This window comes from Salvia miltiorrhiza, chromosome 5 (genome assembly GCF_028751815.1).
Source record: "Salvia miltiorrhiza cultivar Shanhuang (shh) chromosome 5, IMPLAD_Smil_shh, whole genome shotgun sequence".
NCBI classification, from domain to species: domain Eukaryota; kingdom Viridiplantae; phylum Streptophyta; class Magnoliopsida; order Lamiales; family Lamiaceae; genus Salvia; species Salvia miltiorrhiza.
In genome coordinates this window covers 11,301,522-11,323,357 of record NC_080391.1, presented here as the reverse complement: position 1 = coordinate 11,323,357, position 21,836 = coordinate 11,301,522, and the positions used below count along the sequence as shown (strand labels likewise).

Below are 21,836 nucleotides of genomic sequence, written 5' to 3'. Positions count from 1 at the left end.
GTACATGTGATTAATTCCTAAGAAATAATCAAGACTAGTATTTTATTCTTTTCATTAGAGATCTTATTCTTATGTCTCATAAATTACATGTGCAAATAAACATCACCATCCAGCTTGACACCTCATTTTACATGACTGAAAATGCGACTCAAGACATTCTTGCGACACTATCTAAAATTTGGAATATTTTTGGAAGATTTTAGGGAGATATTTCATCCTTACAATTTGTGTTTATGTTGTTGGCATGGTAATACTAAATAAGCTCTTATTGCATGTCATGTAAATTTGATTAAATTTTTAAAGTTTTGCATATACAATTTATATTTTAACAGAGGCCACGAGTAGAGATAATTAGATAAAGAGAAAATTTGATATGTCTGTGATTATGGTAGAGAAATGTGCAGTGTGAGTCATTTCTTAGATAATAGAACAAGTACAGGAGCTGATGGCCTGTTTAACATTTGGAGTGTGCAGCACACCCAATTATCAACATCTAACTCAGCTGCAAAGGACCGCACCTTCTCAAACTCCTCCCTACAAAACACCTTAAGCTTATGAACAGCAAAAATGCAGTAGATAATAATCTGAAGCTCTATGCTACCTTCCACCAAAATGGCCAACATAGGCCAGTATACTGATGAGACCTCCGCGCGCAAGGATTCTCTTGGCAGCCTCTAATGCAACTAGTGTTGTTTCTGACTCCGTTTTGATCTTTTTGTCGCCTCCCGGTAGGTACCCCAAATTGAACGCAACTAACCTAAACAACAATTGCAACAAATATACAGTTTCTTTGAACTGATACTCAAACCACTAGCACCTCATAATCATATAGTGTCACAAAACAGTACCTCACAGCAGCACCACTGGGAACAAGATCTTCCATTTTAGTGTGGCACATAGCATAAAGTTCAACGAGTCCTCTCTGCATTACCAAATTAAGGAACAATAACTAACAGTTTAGACGGATACAGAAATTCGGTTGATGAGGCAACACAAACAAGAATAAAAGTAGTCTACCGAAGATGGTTAAGGAAAAACCAAGCAGCATGAACCTTATACTGATAGTGACAATATTACCGACCAACTTGAGCAGAACCAGTATGGAGGATTGCTCAAAATTCAGAAAAGATAAAAGATACTGAAAGCAGCCTCAGGGTTGATGCTCTCTTATACCAATATGTCGAAACAAAGACTAATACAGTAAAGGCTCATATATAATCAGTTAAAACAAAATTAAGTGCATAAGTGATTTCAACGGCCAATCCCTTATCGCTTTTAGCATTGGTTAGCCTCTTAAAATCGTGAGCACCAGCTAATATACCTACAGCAGCATCAATAGACACGCGATGCATAAAACCATTCAAGGACATGTTCCCAAATTATAAGTCGGAGGAATCAAAGTGTTATAGTTCTACCATGCTCCATGAGGTTGAACAAGGTTGAAGTTTCTTGATAGACTTATGAATTAGAACAAAATGCCCCAAGCATTAATCAATATACGGTGCTAAACAAAATCATATGTTGGGATGTGATCCAAAAAGCAACAAGAGATGAGTACCTGATGAGGAGTGAGTGATCGATCCAGCAAAGATGAAGTGCTTTCTAAAGCAGATTTCTGAAGGTCCATTGCAAAAACACGGCCTCTGCCTTCATCATCAGCAACTAATCTCAACATAGCCAATGTGTCGTAACCATTGCCACAAGTGGCATCAATCACCATATCCCCTTTCCGGACAACATTCTTCCACACCCTAATGCAACATCGCCCAATTAAGCTACCATTAATGAACACGCTTACGAAATAAAACAACATTTGTACCTACGCGTGAGCAACCTCAGTTGCCTTTTTCTTCCCGAATATGAATCCCGTCATCATCTCATCCAAACCTAATCATAATTCAATAAATTAACTCAAGGAGAAGCCGGAGGAGGAAAATTGAAAGTCATATTTGAGCAATCAACGATCTGACTAGGACCTGAAAAGGGGGAGGCATTGTGCTTGGAAGAGGGAGCTTGAAGATCGTCGTGAGCAACGGAATGCGTCGAGATTGATGATAGTACTGAGACAGAGCGTAACTTTGTGGACGATAACGGCGGCGGAGTGGAGCGGAAGAGGTTGAGATTGTTGTACAGTTGAGTAATCTTGCGGGTCGCTGAAGGGTATGGATTTGGGCAGCATCTCATCATAGCCATGGCGCAAGTTTGAACCAACCACACTTGAGTCTTGAGCAAGAAATGTGCCCCTCTCCTTTGTGTTTTTTCTCGCTTCCCTTTTTCACGGGATTATCTTTTACAGACTTACAATAGGGTTCTCAAACTCTATTTCTGTTTTTTTTTTTTCGTTTCTTCTAAGAAATAGGATTATCACTTCTTTTTGGGCTTTTCTGGTAAATGGAAAGTGTTTGGCAAACAGCAAAGTTTTTTTTGTTTTTTTTTTCTAAAGCCGTATCGACCATCGTTCATATTACACACGCCAAAACACAAGCTAACCGTGCGTGAGAAGTGAGAAGTGAGAACTGAGAACTAAGAGGCAAGTTACCGATCATCCCAACCGCAGCTTATAGTAGTCTTCTCTTCGTCCATGAAAACAAATCACAAGGAAGTTGACAGAATTTTTGTTTATTTTTTTTTATGAATTTAGTGATTAAAGAAAGAATTCCATTAAAAAAAAAAATGACCCACAAATTAAAAGATGGTGAATTCATGAATGACAATAGTCAATACGTGTAAATATACTCTAATTTTAAGGATAATAGTTGGTGAGATTATTTACAAAATTAAAAAATTATGACATTTTCATGAATAAATGAAAATAACAAATTACTATAACATATTTTTGTGATTGGAGAGAGTACTGCTGTATGCTATATATTCATCTTTATGGCGTGTTGCCACAATCGACAATATGTAGAGCCTCAATTGTCCCGAACATATGCGCACATACACGAGTGTTTCTTGTTTCAAATCTACACGATATTATCAAAATGCAACACGCTTCCATCAGTTAATAAGAGAATGAATGGTAATAGATGAGGGGGTGTGCAGCCTTGGAACACACCAAAAAACAAGACATTACTACCATCAAGAGGATCGTCAAGAAAGCAAAAAAACTCCATTATTGCACCAAGATATATCCAGTCATGGTGGCGACGATTATTACGTTTTTAAGCCTACCACTCTACAAGAAAAACTCTAACGTCTCAACAATGTGTTTTGGCAGAAAACCAGACACGCCAACTAACACCAAAACAAGATAGCTTATGCATCATTAAGGGCAAGCACTCCAGGCAGTGTCTTTCCCTCGAGAAGTTCCAAGCTCGCACCACCTCCAGTTGAGATATGGCTCATCTTTTCTGCAAGTCCAACCTTCTCCACTGCAGCAACTGAGTCACCGCCTCCAATGATTGTTGTCACTCCCTTGCCACTGAGTTCCGCCAACTTCTTCGCAATAGCCTGGACAGGAACGATTGCAAATAATTTACTTTAAAATCTTGTCCACCGAAATGACACTAGACCTAATATATATTGTAAAGCAATTCAACACTGAATGAATACCTCTGTTCCTGCTGCAAACTTGTCAAATTCAAATACACCCATAGGGCCATTCCAGATGATTGTCTTGGTAGAATCAAGTGCTTCGCCAAACGATTTAATAGAATCTGGTCCAATATCTAAGCCCATCCATCCGTCAGGGATGGCAGATGCTGGAACAATCTGAAAAAAAAAAGCAGCAATTAATTTTTGAGATAGCAGCAAAGGGTGCTTCAACTGTTTCTACTTTGCTCGTGAAAGTTAGACATGGAAATAATCACCCTTGATCAAACTTAAAACAATTCAGATGATAAAATACCAAACTACAGCTGAGCTTGTATTTACCACTCTGGCAAAAACTGTATACCTTGCTATTGGCATCAGCAGCAAATTTGTCAGCAATAACTACATCAGAAGGCAGCAAAAGGGATACCCCTTTAGCCTTAGCCTTTTCCATAAGAGAAGTTGCAAGATCAAGCTTGTCAGCCTCCACGAGTGAAGATCCCACCGCAAGTCCCTGGGCTTTGTAGAAAGTAAAGATCATACCACCACCAAGAATCAGGACGTCTACCTTGGACAACAGTGACTCAATAACACCAATTTTGGATGAGACCTTTGAGCCACCAACAATGGCAGCAAAAGGCTTCTTTGGGTTAGACACAGCTCCAACTAAATAATCAAGTTCCTGAAAATCATTAAATGGGCATAATCATAATTCAGAATGCAAGGTCGTTGATACAACCATCAATTGCACTGTTGACAATGTGATCCAACCATCTAAAACTGAAAGCTAGAAACCCAACAGCGAAATTTTATCAGCCAGCCCACAAAAATAATTTGAAATTCTACATAGACCATGCGGGATTGGCTTGATTCTTTGGTGAAGTGGAAAAGGATAATATGGTGTGCAGAAGCACAACAAAAGATAGTTCGCTTACCTTCTGCATAAGGAATCCAGCAACAGATGGCTTCAAGTACTTGGTAACTCCCTCTGTTGAGGCATGAGCTCTGTGTGCAGTTCCAAATGCATCATTAACATACAAATCTGCAAGAGAAGCAAGCTTTTTTGCGAACTCAGGATCATTCTTCTCCTCTTCCTTGTAAAACCTAACATTCTCCACGAGAAGAACACCACCATCTGGCAATCCAGCTACCAACTTCTCAACTTCTTCACCGATGCAGTCATTAGCCATCTTGACCTGACAACATAAGATAGCTCAGATAAGCAAAACACTTTGCCACAAAAAAAAGGCATAGATCAGAATTGAAAATGTGATTGATGTACTAAGAACCTCGAGTCCAAGAAGCTCAGATAGTCTAGGAACGAGAGGCTTCAAACTGTATTTTGGCGTGACACCTTTTGGACGGCCCTGAAAACCAACATTATACAATAACAAATCAGAAACTAGGCAACACATGATACATGGCAGTTGATTTAATACTAAAATCACCACATTAAGCTCGCAAAATTAATTTAGTTCGCAGTAAGGATACTTTGGAGACTAGTGCACAGAAAATAGGAGTAGATACAAACAAATTTTCCAACGAAATTCAACAACATATGATGTATCTATGAAAATCGGAGACACAGTGAAGATAACATGAACAAATTATATCTAACACAGCCCTAATATCAAGCACTCATAACTACGTGCCTTATCTGATCAACCTAGAAAGCGCAATTAAGCAAGCAAGATCCACACTCCAACGCCCTAACCAAATCAAATCTCAAGATTACATCTCCAACTTTGAAAATGTATAGAAATGTGAACATCCGGTCATACTAAAGATCCACAACTTATTCAAATAAAAAGAAACGAATCCGAAGAAACGTCTAGCAGCATATGTACAAAACAGGTACGAATACTTCAAATTTGATCTACGAATCAGTAATATATCAAAAAATCAATACGTACAAGGTGAGAAGTGAGGATAATTTTAGCACCATATCCGATCAAATACTTAATGGTGGGGACGGCGGCTCTGATCCTGGTATCATCGGTAATGTTGAAGTTATCATCCAATGGCACGTTCAGATCCGCTCTGACTAGAACTTTCTTACCCTTCAGATCGGCTTCCTTGAGCGAGCCCACACTCTTCTTCGTCGCCATTTTCAGATCGAAATTCTGAACAAAAACCGATCGAACAAATAAGAATCAGTTAAGAATATAAGCATATAGATCCGGCTAGACGCGAATATATGGGCGAAAATAAGAGAGATCGAGGCTTACGTTGATATAAATCAATGAATGGATCGAAGCAAAGAGATCAGTCACGAGCAGATGGAGAGTGGAAGAATCGAGAGGGTTTTAGTTTTATATGTAAAGTTAAGGCGTAGGTTAAGCGCATTATGCTACATGGGACCAGCCGACCAGGTTTGCATTTTTCCATTTCGGTAAAAGAAATTGAATACTATAATTTCTTATTTTACAAACGATTTATATAACAATTCTTTCAGTTCATAAAATGGTTTGGTTCTAAGCACGAATTAAAAAATAAAAAAGTTATGACTCATCAAAGTTGAGTGGAGAAAAATATTTATGAAATTTGATGTATTAAATGGAAACATTTTTCCATTTCTGAATGCAAAAAAAAAATGGAAACATTTTTTTATAAATATTAAATATGAGTACTAAAATGGAAACATCACAATTTTCATGAATAAGTGAAAATAACAAAAAGACTATAATTTTCGTGGATGAGAGATGTATAAATGTATGAGTTAAGTTACAGTAAAAATTTCATTTTATGTATAAATTTTGCATTTACCCTATAAAATAAGTAGAGTAAAATTTTGAAGTAACCAAAATGAAGCATAAAACACAATTTATGGCCACACATTGAAAAAACACAAATTTTGGCCATTTTTATAGCTTTGGGACGTTTTTGCCCTTAATTGGGCGGACTGGGTAGGGTCAGGAGCGCGGGTCACGTGCCGGGTAGGATCAGGCACGCGGGTCGGGTTAGGCACTTATGGCACTATTAGTGCCATAAGTGCCAAGCTTATGGCACTATAAGTGCCATAAGTGCCAAAGAAATTTTTTTTTTACTCCCCCTACCCTGTCTACCCCCAGACCCCCGACCCCACCCACCCCACCCACCCCCAAGCCAAAAAATTTTACTTTATTATTTTATTTTATGGCACTTATGGCACTATTAGTGCCATAAGTGCCAACGGATTTTTTTTTTACTCCCCCTGCCCTGTCTACCCCCCAGACCCCCGACCCCACCCACCCCCAAGCCAAAAAAATTTACTTTATTATTTTATTTTATGGCACTAATAGTGCCATAAGTGCCAACGAAAATCCAAAATAAAATAAAGTAAAATGGTCTTTTTAGCACTTATTGCACTATTAGTGCTATAAGTGCCAAACATGCAGAACAAATATAGAAACAACAGCATCATCTAAACCTTAAATGGAACATTTAAACCCTAAATGGATAATCTAAACCCTAAATGGAACATCTAAACCCTAAATGGATAATCTAAACCCTAAATGGAATATCTAAACCCTAGGGGAAGTGTTTAAAAAGTTCCTTTTGGCTTGGGGGTGGGTGGGGGGTCAGGGGGTAGGCGGGGCAGTGGGAGTAAAAAAAAAAAATTATTGGCTTGGGGTGGGTGGGGGGTGGGTGGGGTCGGGGGTCTGGGGGGGTAGACAAGGCAGGGGAAGTAAAAAAAAAAAATTGGCTTGGGGTGGGTGGGGGGGAGGTGGGTGGGGTCGGGGGTCGGGGGGTAGACAAGGCAGGGGAAGTAAAAAAAAAAAAATTGGCTTGGGGGTGGGTGGTGGGGGGTGGGTGGGTGGGGTCGGGGGTCTGGGGTCGGGGGGGGTAGACAAGGCAGGGGAAGTAAAAAAAAAAAAAAAAAATTTGGCTTGGGGGTGGGTGGTGGGGGGGGTGGGTGGGGTCGGGGGTCTGGGGTCTGGGGGGTAGACAAGGCAGGGGAAGTAAAAAAAAAAATTGGCTTGGGGGTGGGTGGGTGGGGGGGTGGGTGGGGTCGGGGGTCTGGGGGTAGACAAGCAGGGGAAGTAAAAAAAAAAAAAAATGGCTTGGGGTGGGTGGTGGGGGGGTGGGGTCGGGGGTCTGGAGGGTAGACAAGGCATGGGTTAATCCCTAAATCTGGATCCGGGTCAAAGGAAGTTGTTGGATCTATTGGGTTAAAGGGTAGATTATGTAGAACACATAAAAGATGGCCAAATATTGATATTTTAAATTTTGTGGACAAAATTTAAGTTTCAATCACCAATAGGGCCATCCGGCCCTATTGTTTCAAATAAGTATAGGACAATTGCATTTTCATACCACTTCTTTGAAATTTGAACCCAAACCACCAAAACACGTTATATGCAAGCGATTTGTAATTTTTTTTTGCATTAAATGGAGTTTTTACTTCAACTACTCATATAATTAAATCTGTACAAATAAAAAGTACAAAGATATATACTCCCTCCGTCCCAAAGGAAATGTCCTCCTTCTTTTGGGCACGGTTATTAAGGATGCATAATCTGCCTAATCTAGTAGAAACTGAAATGATGCATAATCTGTCATTGAATCTTATATGCTGCCTAATCTAGTAGAAACTGAAATTTCCTTAATATTCTACTAGATTAAGCAGATTATGCATCCTTAATAACCGTGCCCAAAAGAAGGAGGACATTTCCTTTGGGACGGAGGGAGTACTAAATATACATGTATAGTTTTTTATATGATATTTCATTGTATAGTTAAATATTTCATCCGTCCTATTATTGTTGGTCTGTTTTTCTTATTGGGGTGTCTCATTAATATTGCTCTGTTTTTATTTTTAGTAATGATTTTACACTATAAATAATATGGTTTTACATACCTTTATATATTTTTACATTATAATCCTATTCTTTCAAATACTTATATCTAAAGAAATAAGTCAATAATAATAAGACGAAGAGAATATCTGATATGTATGTAATGAGACGGAGGGAGTATCGGACACGGAGGGAAAATAAAGTGTAACTAAAATGAGTGGAAGCTTTATGATGATGTTGCCAAAAGAAAGCCTGTTATGTGGTTCAGAATAAATGGAGTTTTCCCTAAATAAATAAATAAATGGAGATTGTCTAAAGAGACACTATGGGCGAGCCATTCACCCCGGGGAAACTTCAATGTGGTTTTGTGGTTTTCTAATTTGTTGTAGTTGGAAACTGGAATCTAGGAGCATATTCCCTTCTTCTTTTCCTTTTATCTTTCGACTTGTAAATCTCTCTCTTTTTCTTTTCTTTTTTTGAGAGGGTAAATCTATTTTTTTATTAATGGGATATTTTACTTGTAATTCTTTTTTGCACAGCATTTTACTTGTTCATTTCTTTTTATTAAATTAGATAATAATGTCAAAATATACGAATTTTCTTCAAATTAAATTTTCACATAAATTAAAAATTATACTTTCAAATACATAAAATTTTTATTGTTCAAATCATTCACTCAATTTTCAATAACTCCAAAATTAATGTTAAGATGAATATCTAAAATAGCTACATAGTTTAGATGAACGATGTTCTATACGATATAGTTGAATATGCTAAAAAAATTGTGAATTAGATATTCTAATCAATATCTTTCATAATTAAATTATGATTTTAGTATATTACTAAAAGGGGTTATTGCCAGAAAATACATATACTTTGTCAATTTTTTGGTTTATATCATGACTTTATAATTTGGCCAGAAAATACATCAATTTTCAATTTAATTACAGTTATAACATGACTTTATAGTCTGGCCAGAAAATACACCAAGTTTCAATTTATTCTCAATTATAACATGACCTTATTTAGATTATTTTTCATCATAGATGTATTAATATTTATTGTATTTATATTAAATTGTTATGTACAAAATATTTATAATTGATTGATTAATTTTTATAAAAATTAAGTTAGATGATTAATTATTTCATAATAATTATTTCATAATATATATATATGTATATATATATATATGTATTTTTAAGCCATCAATATAATATCTTGTTTTATATATATATATATATATATATATATATATATATATATATATATATATATATATATATATCTACATTTTCAAGACACAAATGCATATATATATATATATATAAATTTGATTTTAATGTTCTATTAATATATTATATATATAATAAGTATTTATTTATTTAAATTATGAAATTATAAAATATTAGGACCAATAAAAAAAATTGCGTACATATATAATAGAAACTATGTTAAAAAGTAAATAATATTATATATTATTTACATATAGATATATATTTATCAAATATATATGTATTTATATATAGTATATTGTGAGATGAAAAGAAAATTAAAAATATTTAATGTATTAAACTTGATATTATTATACTAAATTAATTATAAGGTCATGTTATAATTGAGAATAAATTGAAACTTGATGTATTTTCTGGCCAGACTATAAAGTCATGTTATAATTGCAATTAAATTGAAAATTGATGTATATTCTAGCCAAATTATAAGGTCATGATATAAACCAGAAAATTGACAAAGTATATGTATTTTCTGGCAATAACCCCTTACTAAAATATCTTTTATTTATAGACATTACTTATAACATATTACCTTCAATATATCGACTTATTTACGTATTTTATGGTGAATCCTTTTATCCATTCTTATACAATTAAAATCACTATTAACACCATCCTTAAGGTGAGAAATTTTTTTCGATCATATTAATATTCAATTATTTTTATTAAAATTTGTGACATTCCATTTTATAACTTTATTTTAGGCAACATAGGAAGTATTATGTCAACGCGAGAGCTTCTTGATGTGACCCTCACTAAATTTGTATACACAAATTACTAGTGTATAACCCGTCGAAATTCGACGGGGAACTATTTTATATTATAATTATTATTATATATTATTTTTCAATATAGCATATAAAATTGTTTTTATATAAATTATTTTAAATTTTAAATTTTATTGGATTAAAATAAATTATTGGTACAGTTCAAGCTATAATAATCTCAACAATTTTTGTCAGTTATATGTTAATTTTTGTTGAGAGTTAAAGTAAATTATCTTTTTATATAAATTTTTATTTGATGTGAGATTGGAGATTTAGGTGTATTTGACATAGGATGTGATGAAGGATTGACACATTTTATTTTTTTGTTAATCGTATATAGGAAAGATTTACAAATTTTAATGGAGTATAATTTTATAAATTGATAGACAAAATTTAAGACCACATCTTATATATAAACATCATCTCATCTATACCTTACAGAATTTTTGAACATCATCTTGTCAGTAGCTTGAAATATAACATTTGACTTTGTATGTCGAACTTCTAATCTTATCTGAAGTTTGATATATGTGATTTGGCTTATGAGCATCATCTCATCTGTAACTTGAAGATAAAACATGACTTGTGAGCAACATCTCATTCGGAGCTCGTAAGACAATAACTGACTTGTGAGCATCATCTCGTGTGGAGCTTGAAAGATCATAACTGACTTGTGAGCGTCATCTCGTCTATAATTTAATAGATCAAAGTTGAATTCTAAGCATCACACATTTCGAGCTTGAAAGACCACAAATGAATGCTAAGCAATATGTCATTTGAAGTTTCAAGACCGAAATTAAGTTATAAGCATCATTTTGTTTGGATCTTGACAAACCACTTCTAATTTATGAGCACTACATTGTTTGGAGCTAAAATACTCATGAGACCATAATTGGCTTGTGAGCATCATCTCGTGTGGACCTTGTAAGAATTCCATTAGGTATTATGAAAAAAAAAAGTTTTATAAGTGTTTCATCTCTACATTATGATGAATTGATGATAAGAGTCAAATGTCGTGGAATCCTTTGGCTATCCACATTTTCAAACACTTCTTATAAAGCCAACAGGAGTTGAGTCGCATTGATTCATACCTCTTTTTCCTCCTCTAAAATTTCTTGTTCTGCCTCTTCATAGCAGTCTTCCTACCATTTCCATCAGTCTAATATGAGCATAAATTTACAAAATATATGTTGAGATGAAGAAGATGAAAATATGTTCTAGTAACAGAAATCATCTAACATTCTTCACCCTACAAGAAACTAACACAAATTAACTCAGCAGAGACATAATGTGGCAAAAATCAAACATTTTATCTTCATCGGTACACTAAAACAAATCCAATGAAACATATAGCAAAGTAACTCAATATGATATGTGAATTAACCGTCAATAGTAAAAGAAAGAAAAGACACTAACTCTCACCTAGGCACAGATGAGTGCCACATTAAAGAAATATTCCTGTTGGGGTCATGTGTGTAAACAATAAAGTCAAGGAAATGGTCTGACTTCTGTTCGAAATCAAGATGCTTCTCTACTTGGGAATCCACTAAGAGCATCATTCAAGCCTGGAGCAATTTCACAAACCAAATTGAAGTATCAGATGTCTCTCAATCAGAAAAATGGGAACAATTGCCAATACACAGAATGATACGGAGAAGAATGAGTGCATGAAGCATTTTTCGGTGTATACACAAATACAGATAGGATGGAGGCAGGTTGCATAGCTCTTGCTTGCCTTTATATCTTATAAGCAAGATTATGACACCTAGTATTTGCTTTCCAGCTTGCCTATGTGGACAATATATAATGTTTGAGGATTAAACATCATAAAAAGCGAAACTTCATGCAATTGAAACTTCATACAATATAAGAATATCACCCCTCCGCCTGATTAGACAATGCAATGAATCAATGTAACTCAAATCCATTCACTAACAAAAATAGGGGTATAGTAATTTACCAAAAGTTATAGCACTTTCACAAACTCAAACTCACAGTCATCAATGGCTATCTCTCTTTTTGGTCATTCATTGTCCAACTCTACTCCAGAAGGTAGCTCGAATCTATTCTTCTTAGTTTCATCATCTTCAACCTCATCTCCAGTTTCCATGGCTGAGTCCTTCGTGTAGTCAACCTTGAAGTCATAATCATCGTTTCCATCATGTTCCATCGCAGATGGCTGATTTTTCTTTTTCCGCCTTTTCTCATCTGTTTTTCTCATCTTTGTATTTAGCATGCCCTCCTCAGCATACAACTTTTCATTTTGCTTGACAGTAGCAGATTTCTCCTTTGCATTAACTTTTCCATCTTCTTCTCCAGATGCCATGGGCTGATCGTCATCATTGCCCTGAGGTGGTTCTTTGTCCTGCGTATCATTGATTATGGTGAATAAATAGTAGTAATTGCAGAAATGGAAATCACTAATCGGTTAACATGACCAAGAGCTTTCTTGATCAACCCTTAATCATATTTCATAAGTCAATTAGACGCAGAGATCACGCTGATCTGGAGTCTATTGAGGAGATACACAGGTACACACGAGGCCCTATCATATGAGATGAACTTCAGAGAGAAAGCCAACCTCAAGCATCACCATATCAAAATTCAAAGGGGAATTTGAAGGAACTTCAACTGGATTGAAGTCATTCACTGATTTCAAACTGCCTATAATAGTTGATTCGCTGCCATAAACTTCATCTATGTTGAATTCCTTCCCAAGTTCAGTGACGATCCTTGCCTCAGAAGGCTCATCTGCATTCCTCTTGGGAGGCATGGTATAATACGGAATTTTACCTGCAGTTGTAAAGAAAAACAAAGTTTAGCAGAGCTTTGCATTATAGGCTAATAAAACAAACACAATAATTCCAAGAAAATTTTTTCCACTGAAAGTTTTTGTTTATTTTTTAATAACTGGCTATGCATATCATTGCATCAAAAATTAATAATCATTCATTTGAATATCATAGTGAATACAAAAGATATGTTTGAATCATTCATGGATTGTCATGCTTTATCTAAAAAAACTGACATTTACAACATAGTTCTATTCTCAATCAGAAAGAAAATAATTTCATCCAAGTAAATCTCTTGGTTAATTTGTTGGATAATTCTTTGTTAAAACCTCAAATACACTTTTCCATTCTCTCATCCACCTCTTTACCTGATCAATAACAACTGCAGGATTGGCATCATATTGTATTTATCATACCAAGGGGAGTGGATTCGACGTGTCTATAATAGCAATCTATTATGCCTTTTCAGCTGTCACATATATTCCATCTCCAAATTTAACATCATAAAAATCGAAATTTACATCATTAAAATCAGAAAAAAGCAAGAACCTAAATGATAATTAAATTGATGAATGGTTCTTAGAAATCAAGAGTAATTTTTTTTTTTTTTATATCACTCACCTGCGGTTCTGGAACCAAACGTGTTTGAGCTCAATGTTGAAAAGAATGGGGCATTCCCTGGTGAGCTGCAGCCGGCGGCGGCGGCGACTGGAGGAGACGAAGCTCGCGGCGACAACTTAGGATTATAGATTTGGGAGTGGGAGAGAGGCGATGGGAGAGCAAGAGAGGCCGCATATATGGTAGGGCGTCAGAGAAGAGCTGGCATGCCTCGGAGGCTCCTATGGTAGAGCGTTAGATACCAAATTAGGGCATTTGCATTGATATGGAGAGAGAAATTTGCTAGATAGATCAAGCGATGGGGAGAAAATACCAAATCAAGGTATTTGCAGATTGATTACTGTGAGAAGCTGAGTTTTTTCGAAGGCGTAAAGGGTAGAATTTAGATAAATCGAAATAGAGACTTTTGAGAGCGCCACGTAGGATAGAGAATTGCTGTGGGCTCTCAAAAATGTATTGCTTTATAGAATTGATAGGCTAATAAAACACCACCTTCTGCATTCCTCCGAGGAGCAGTTATCACTCTTTGTAGAGTTTGCTCTTCTTGTTCAGCTGTTATACTATGACCAAATATGACAACCGAGAGAAACACCAAAAGAAGCAGGTTCACTTTCAAGCCCATCTTTTTTGTGCTTCAAACTATAAAACCACTCAATCATATGCACAAAATAACAGCTGGTATTGCTGTGTTCTCTACCAAGTACGAAGTTAAGTGAGCAGGACTCAAATAATATTCCACGCTGATGGTACTTTACAATTATAGCTTAGTGATTGCCACTTACTGCTCTCCTGCACATGGATGTTGAATTAGGCAATGCTGCCCTTGATGCTGCTAAAAATAAAAGTTGAGCAAGGAACAATCTTCCTAAACAAAGATCAAGAAGACATAAAAAGATGTAGTAATCATTATTCACAAGCAAGATAAATGTGACAGCATAAAATACGTGGAAGCCTTGAATACATATGCTCTTAGTTTTCCAAGACACCGAATTCAAAGAGGGGGCATCATGAACAACAAAAGTTGCACGAAAAGTGAACATAGCAGGAAAGAATCAATCTGAAGAAGAATCCAGAGAGAAAGCCAAACAGATGGAAGTCAATCCGTATTTACGTAGGAGATCATCGAAGCTTTTAAAAGTTGCTCTTTATAATCTCAGTAAAGTCCATGCTCATAGTAGGATTAATCAATTTTGTTGATTTAGCTCTATACCTGGTGGCATTCAGAAATGATTTCTTTTAAATAAAAAACTTTGGATAGGATAACGACATAAATAACAGATAAGCTAAATCTTGACCCCTACAAATTTCACAAGTTCCAACTTTCTAGGATGAAAAAGTTATCAAGCACAACACACTTTGATCTTCCCAGTTTCAGTGTAGTCAAGAATCATAAAACCCCCAAACCACCACAAATATTCAGAAAGTAAACACAAAAAATCCAATCGGCCGCTATCCAGACACAAATGAACACCACGCAGAAAAATATTAACTTAATCAATTCCAGAAACAATAGAATTCTTGATTCAATCATCACAAAATGAACCCAAAAGATGAAAACAGACCAAATAAATATCATTACCGTGAAATGCTAAAACCCCACCAAAAACCACACGTCTAAACAAATGGGAGGGCACAAAATATTGAATTTCAAGGGATCCTTTTATGTTATAGAGGAAAACAAAAATTAAACCCAAATTTGGCACCAATTTTGAGGTGTTATGTCAATATATGAAAGGAAAGAGTGAAGAACTTGACCCACCTTTTCCAATTTGGATCCGTACAACCGATGAATGGACGATGATGATGGTAATAGACGGCTAATGCACTTGAAGATGAAAATCCAAAATTCAAGCACTATCTCACCTCCATCATCATATTTGTAATTGTATTTCACAATCTGATTTTCGTTTATGAAAGCTAAAACCGTGGACCGTCCATTGTTTGTACGTTTATTCTTTTACCCAATTAATTTATGGGATCCCCACTTTAAAGAAATTTAACATCATAAAAATCGAAATTTACATCATTAAAATCAGAAAAAAAGCAAGAACCTAAATGATAATTAAATTGATGAATGGTTCTTAGAAATCAAGAGTAATTTTTTTTTTTTTTTTATATCACTCACCTGCGGTTCTGGAACCAAACGTGTTTGAGCTTAATGTTGAAAAGAATGGGGCATTCCCTGGTGAGCTGCAGCCGGCGGCGGCGGCGGCGGCGACTGGAGGAGACGAAGCTCGCGGCGACGACTTAGGATTATAGATTTGGGAGTGGGAGAGAGGCGATGGGAGAGCAAGAGAGGCTGCATATATGGTAGGGCGTCAGAGAAGAGCTGGCATGCCTCGGAGGCTCCTATGGTAGAGCGTTAGATACCAAATTAGGGCATTTGCATTGATATGGAGAGAGAAATTTGCGCCATAGATCAAGCGATGGGGAGAAAAAACCAAATCAAGGTATTTGCAGATTTTTTTTTTTTTTTGAGGAAAGGTATTTGCAGATTGATTACTGTGAGAAGCTGAGTTTTTTCGAAGGCGTAAAAGGTAGAATTTAGATAAATCGAAATAGAGACTTTTGAGAGCGCCACGTAGGATAGAGAATTGTTGTGGGCTCTCAAAAATGTATTGTTTTATAGAATTGATAGATAGAATACGTTTGTCAACTTTGGAGACAAAGCGTGACTTCCTACTTCAGCTCGCAACCAATTTTTCGGAATCTTACCTAGGCTGGCGGATCCGGGGGGGCTAGGGGGGGCTTCAGCCCCCTCCCAATTTTTGAGTTTTTTTTTTTATAATTATAGATATATATATTTATTATATCTATATATATGTGTATATAAATAAAAAAATACAAGAAAAAATATAGTAATACATTATTTATAGTATCCAACTATCCATATTAATTGCTCAACACATTGAGTAGTTACATTTATAGTATTATTTTTATCATTTTTTCTTTCTTAGTTAATTTTTAATGTTAAATTTGAGTCAATTCTAAAGGTAAAAGTAAAATTACTAATTACTAACAATGAAAATTAGTTTATTTGTTTAGAAGATGAAACAATTTTTTTTTAAGAAAAATGAATAAAAGTACGTTTTTATATGCTTTCAATCTACTTGATGTTGAATTAATTGAATTGCGAACAATTATCTTATTATATTAAGTGATTGTTGAAAAAATGTATGAAATGAAGTGTACGGAATGCTCAAAAAAATTTGCTTCGGGGGCTCCCGCCCCCGAACCCCGTGTAAATATTTTCAAGCACCGTAGTCCAATAGATTCAGCCCCCCTAACATTGAATCCTAGATCCGCCCCTGCCTAGGCATGAATCCTTCCAATTTATTTTCACATTACAATTTATTTGACCACTTCGTCACTCTCAATTATATATTTATTATTTATTCAAACCATATACTATATTATTAAGTTCTGTTTTATTTGTATTTGATCTAAGCTGTATTAATTTTATTATTGTACAAATTATTGAGAAGTCTTTGTAGTATATTCAATTCGTGATGTGATATCTTTTGTATTAAAAAAAAATCAAATACTTATTCTGATATTTGATAATATGGTTTTTGATATTTGATACGTTATATCATATGTTCAATATATAATTGTTTAGTGCCCCACTCTTTAATCAACAAATTTACAATCAGCAATTGATAAAATCCTAGGCGAATACATATGGATATATCATTTGTAATCATCGCCGACAAATAACTAATTTGCAATATTCAGAAGACATTACAAAATACCAAATAATTTATCACCAATAAGAGACAAATATTACAATCTTCACAATATATGAAATCCTCAATGGTATTTAAAAATAAATAGTCAACATCTTCCAAAAATTCAATAAATAATCGTTAAAAGTTATAACTAAAAATAAATGATATACATATATATAATTCGATATTGTAGGTTATTTATCAGGAAAATCGAAAAACTTCAAAAGAGAAAGCCATGAGAGTATAAGCCCCGTTTAGTTAGTCCAATTAGAATAGAGGACCAAGTGAATAACTGTGTAGCATCGGCCAAATTTCACCCATGGCGGCGGCGCGAGGGCTCCACACGCGTCTCAGCCCCTCGCCCGAAGGCGAAGACCACCGGCTCATGGGCTTTACTTGTTTCCAAGCCCGCATCTCTGCGGAGTAAGGGCCCGGGGACTTTCCTGGGTTAAGCCCATTTTAGCAATGGACAACAACCCAATCACTTCATCTCATGGGTTTGTTATCACATGTAAAAGTGTAGACATAATATCGAGTCTCAAATATGCTTGTTTCTCCGATGTGGTAACTCACTGCCAATTCTCTGTCTCCAACATTGAGTTAAAACTTAAAACTACTCGGTTAAAATAATCTTTATATATTTTCCACCAACTCAATTTATATACCTTTCTTGATCTATATGCAAAAATGTATCGAGACATCACTAATGAAACGGAAAGAGTATTAAATAAAATAAAATCCTAATAATTCAAAGCTAGCCCTTCCAATTTCGTTATGTTCACAACCAATTAAATAATTATGACCAAATAAATTGAGCATATTAACAATCATGGCATTACATATCATACATTCAAATGGAATAAAGCTACACTAAAATTATTGCTCAGCAATCCAAAGAACGTTTGCCTCAAGCGAGGTATAAGGAAAGGGATAATGGAGTATAAGTTTTGGGAAGATAATTAAATTATAGGAGAAACTGTTCCAAAACTAGCATCAAAAAAGCCAATCGCAATAATTATAACAAGAAAACACCGAGGATATTCCGAAACAGATTGATTCCTGATTCCTTATTGTGATCTGAACATGGCAAGAAGAGGGTTGTTGGTTCAGAGATAAAGAGAAACATCTATAGCACCAACTCGCATTCTATTACACTTCTCGTTTTACAAAGGTTTAAAAAGAATCTAGAAGAATGCTGCTGCTGTTCTATAAGCTTACACAGCAACTGGTGTGGCTTCATCCAAGGCAAGCACGCCCGGAAGCGCCTTGCCTTCTAGAAGCTCCAAACTCGCACCACCACCAGTCGATATGTGGCTCATCACACCTGCAACTCCCACTTTTTCCACAGCTGCAACTGAATCTCCACCACCAATAATCGTCGTAACTCCTTTCCCACTAAGTTCAGCTAGCTTCTTTGCAACTGCCTGCACACAGTGTCATACGATCCTCTCTAAGTATTAACGACGACATAGGTTTTAAAAGTACAAAAACTCGTTGAAGACATATCCTGACACGATTTCACTCTAATAAGATTTAAGCACTTGGACAGCTTTCAGGAACTGATTCATAACTCAAGTAAATAAAAAGGCAAATTCTTTTTATCAAGAATTTACCTCTGTGCCACTAGCAAACTTGTCGAACTCAAACACTCCCATCGGTCCATTCCAAATAATAGTTTGTGTGGTGTCCAAGGCAGCATTGAAAGTCTTGACAGAATCCGGTCCAATATCTAGTCCCATCCAGCCATCAGGGATCGCCGACGCTGGCACAATCTGCAATTTCATTTTATGGTTCAAAAACTTAGCTGTCGTCAACATGATTGAAGATCAAGAAGGGTTGAAAGAAACAGACCTTGCTGTTTGCATCTGGGGCAAACTTGTCGGCTATAACAACATCGGTTGGTAGCAAGAGATCCACTCCCTTCGCCTTAGCCTTCGCAAGAAGTGTTGTTGCTAAGTCAAGTTTGTCTTCTTCTACCAGGGACGACCCAACCGAGAGTCCTTGTGCTTTGTAAAATGTAAAGATCATTCCTCCGCCCAATAGCAATATATCACACTTCTCTAGAAGAGATTCAATCACTCCAATCTTGGAGGAGACCTTGGAACCACCAACAATGGCTGCAAATGGTCTCTTTGGGTTTTTAACTGCTCCATCGAGATAGTCCAGCTCCTGAAGAAGAAAATTGGCACTGACCATCCATTTCCAAACATAAAGCTAATATAGTTTGTAAGTTGGGATGTCGTAAGAGCGTAAGAGTTAAGAAAGTGTAACCTTTTGTAAAAGGAAACCAGCAACTGATGGTTTCAGGAACTTCGTAACTCCCTCAGTAGAGGCATGTGCTCTGTGGGCAGTACCGAATGCATCGTTCACATAAAGATCGGCCAATGAGGCAAGCTTCTTTGCAAACTCAGGTTCATTTTTCTCTTCCTCTTTGTAGAACCTCACATTCTCAAGCAAAAGGACGCTACCATCAGCTAAACCGGAAACCAGTTTCTCGACCTCTGGACCAATGCAGTCATCAGCCTTCACAACCTGTTTTAAGTATGAATTATCAGAAGAAAGCTAACCTTTACTCGTGCTAATGATTAGCATAAAGAAAAGAATTGGGAGTTAGTTACTTTTGATAGCCCTTTGTAAAAGCAAAAAACATGATCATCTCCAAAAGTATCCTCTTTACAACGAAATCTAATTTCCTATAACTGGTACCTGAATACCGAGCAGTTCAGATAGCCTGGGAACGAGAGGTGCAAGACTGAATTTTGGAGTGACACCCTTCGGCCGACCCTGAGAAATCAAGCATATGAACGATAAGTGAAACCACAGTGTCAAGACTAATGTCATTATGCAGGGAATTTTTTGTAATATAACTATGGCCTGATAAAGAATGACTAATACTATCTTGATGAAACAGAAGGCACCAGTGCGATTAACAGAAATTTATGAGAAGTAGATATAACCAAACATTTACAAGCAATCGTGGGGTATTAACTTATTTTATTTATAGACACTTCTAGTCTTGGATCATGAGGCCTAAGGCTATATCAGAAACACAACATAGTTCAAAATCAGATCTTGATCCCCAAACATCACATAAACTAAGCGAAAACAAGAATCTAAATATAATAAAGCAAATCAGAGTCATAAGAAGAATGCAGAGCAAAGCAAAATCCCAGATATGGAAGTGATAGAAGAAGTAAATCAGCATCCGTTTAATCGGGAGAGAAAGATGAACTGACCAAGTGAGTAGAAAGAATGACTTTAGCGCCATTGTTAATGAGATGCTTAATTGTGGGAATGGCAGCCCTAATCCTAGTATCATCAGTGATGTTCTGATTGTCGTCGAGAGGCACATTGAGGTCAGCCCTGACAAAGACCTTCTTGCCCTTGAGCTCGGCGGCGGACAGGTCGCCAACGCTCCTCTTGGCCATGGTGGCGACACCTCTGACGGGCTTGGCGGAGAATGATCGCAGCTTGGTGGCGACGTGGTGGGCGAGGAGTGGGTCGGCGGCGGCGAAGGCCAGGCGGCGGAGAGGGGTCTTGGCGAGGAAGCGGGTGGTGGGGGGGTTGAGAGAGGCCCGGGCGGCGGTGGAGGCCTTGGGGATGGCGCAGAAGGCCGGTGATGCAGCGGTGGAGGCCATTATCGGAGAGTAATTGTGTGGTGAGAGTGAGAAAGTGGGGGGTGTATTTGGAGTGAGAAAGTGAAGTGGTGGGTGGGTGTGGGTGTTTGTGGTATGGGATTGAGATTTCTCTTATCGTCGAGTTGAGGTTGAGGTTGAAGATGTTCGATGATTTTCAGGTTCACTCTCTTCTTGTCCTGTTTTCTTTGCCTTTCCAACTTTTTTATTCATCTTTCGCCGTATAGTTTCTTCCCACCATTTTTTGGTTTCTTTTTAGCCATAAATGTTGCGTAAATGGGTAAAAATTGCCATTTTCTTAATTTTTATTTTTTATTTTACAAAAAATGCTCATTTTTATAGACGTATTCTATGTCTAAATCCACTAATTGATTTGTTTGATTTGAAAAGTTTTATACTCCACGAATTATTTAAGGGCAAATATCATTTTAGCGTGCGTGTGTTGGCCAAGCAATAAATTGTTAATGTCCAAAGCCAAAGGTCTTGGGTTCAATTATACCCTTCATTCATTTTTCATCATTCAAATTTTTAGTAATTAGTAAGCCATATAATGACATCGTTTTATATAATGTAGATTAAGAAAATAATAATTTTAAATACATCGTGGCATTCGGTAAGCCACATCAAATTTTCAGAGCAAAACAAATGGACGAATGGTACAATTGATACAAAATTGATAGTTCAAAGTTCAA

General features: G+C 36.2%; 4 protein-coding genes and 1 long non-coding RNA gene across 14 annotated transcripts; 1 reads left to right on the top strand and 4 right to left on the bottom strand.

The window, feature by feature from the left end:
* Positions 1-356: 356 nt before the first annotated feature.
* Positions 357-2,500, bottom strand: LOC130986016 (uncharacterized). Its single transcript, XM_057909278.1, has 6 exons — positions 1,977-2,500; positions 1,824-1,887; positions 1,559-1,751; positions 849-922; positions 602-757; positions 357-534 (listed from the first exon to the last, which is right to left on the bottom strand). Exons 1-6 carry the CDS (start codon positions 2,191-2,193, stop codon positions 411-413), a joined length of 828 nt encoding a protein of 275 aa, XP_057765261.1. The 5' UTR covers positions 2,194-2,500; the 3' UTR covers positions 357-410.
* Positions 2,501-3,093: 593 nt separating this feature from the next.
* On the bottom strand, positions 3,094-5,942 carry LOC130986015 (phosphoglycerate kinase, cytosolic). Its single transcript, XM_057909277.1, has 7 exons — positions 5,763-5,942; positions 5,448-5,657; positions 4,824-4,901; positions 4,470-4,730; positions 3,899-4,216; positions 3,556-3,714; positions 3,094-3,453 (listed from the first exon to the last, which is right to left on the bottom strand). The coding sequence occupies exons 2-7, from the start codon at positions 5,640-5,642 to the stop codon at positions 3,259-3,261; spliced, it is 1,206 nt and encodes a 401-aa protein (XP_057765260.1). The 5' UTR covers positions 5,643-5,657; positions 5,763-5,942; the 3' UTR covers positions 3,094-3,258.
* Positions 5,943-10,782: 4,840 nt separating this feature from the next.
* Positions 10,783-16,402, top strand: LOC130986014 (uncharacterized). The gene is made up of 3 exons (XR_009089138.1): positions 10,783-11,386; positions 15,060-16,231; positions 16,266-16,402. It is a non-coding gene; the product is annotated as an uncharacterized LOC130986014 (long non-coding RNA).
* Positions 11,661-16,290, bottom strand: LOC130986012 (guanine nucleotide-binding protein-like NSN1). 10 transcript variants are annotated; one of them, XR_009089137.1, is made up of 5 exons: positions 15,541-15,693; positions 13,785-14,570; positions 12,953-13,164; positions 12,332-12,736; positions 11,661-11,936 (listed from the first exon to the last, which is right to left on the bottom strand). XR_009089137.1 is itself a non-coding variant. In XM_057909270.1 (5 exons), exons 4-5 carry the CDS (start codon positions 13,142-13,144, stop codon positions 12,395-12,397), a joined length of 534 nt encoding a protein of 177 aa, XP_057765253.1. In that variant the 5' UTR covers positions 13,145-13,164; positions 13,785-14,002; positions 14,095-14,570; positions 15,907-16,046; the 3' UTR covers positions 12,277-12,394. The 10 variants fall into 10 exon arrangements, 9 of the variants coding, with proteins under 9 accessions (XP_057765253.1, XP_057765255.1, XP_057765258.1 ...); XM_057909270.1 differs by lacking the exons at positions 11,661-11,936; positions 15,541-15,693 and adding an exon at positions 15,907-16,046 and having other exon boundaries at positions 12,277-12,736; positions 13,785-14,002; positions 14,095-14,570; XM_057909272.1 differs by lacking the exons at positions 11,661-11,936; positions 15,541-15,693 and adding an exon at positions 15,907-16,046 and having other exon boundaries at positions 12,277-12,736; positions 13,785-14,002; positions 14,274-14,570.
* Positions 16,403-18,547: 2,145 nt separating the features above from the next.
* Positions 18,548-21,403, bottom strand: LOC130986011 (phosphoglycerate kinase, chloroplastic). Its single transcript, XM_057909266.1, has 6 exons — positions 20,746-21,403; positions 20,216-20,293; positions 19,781-20,041; positions 19,361-19,678; positions 19,123-19,281; positions 18,548-18,933 (listed from the first exon to the last, which is right to left on the bottom strand). Exons 1-6 carry the CDS (start codon positions 21,145-21,147, stop codon positions 18,724-18,726), a joined length of 1,428 nt encoding a protein of 475 aa, XP_057765249.1. The 5' UTR covers positions 21,148-21,403; the 3' UTR covers positions 18,548-18,723.
* Between the last annotated feature and the right edge of the window lie 433 nt (positions 21,404-21,836).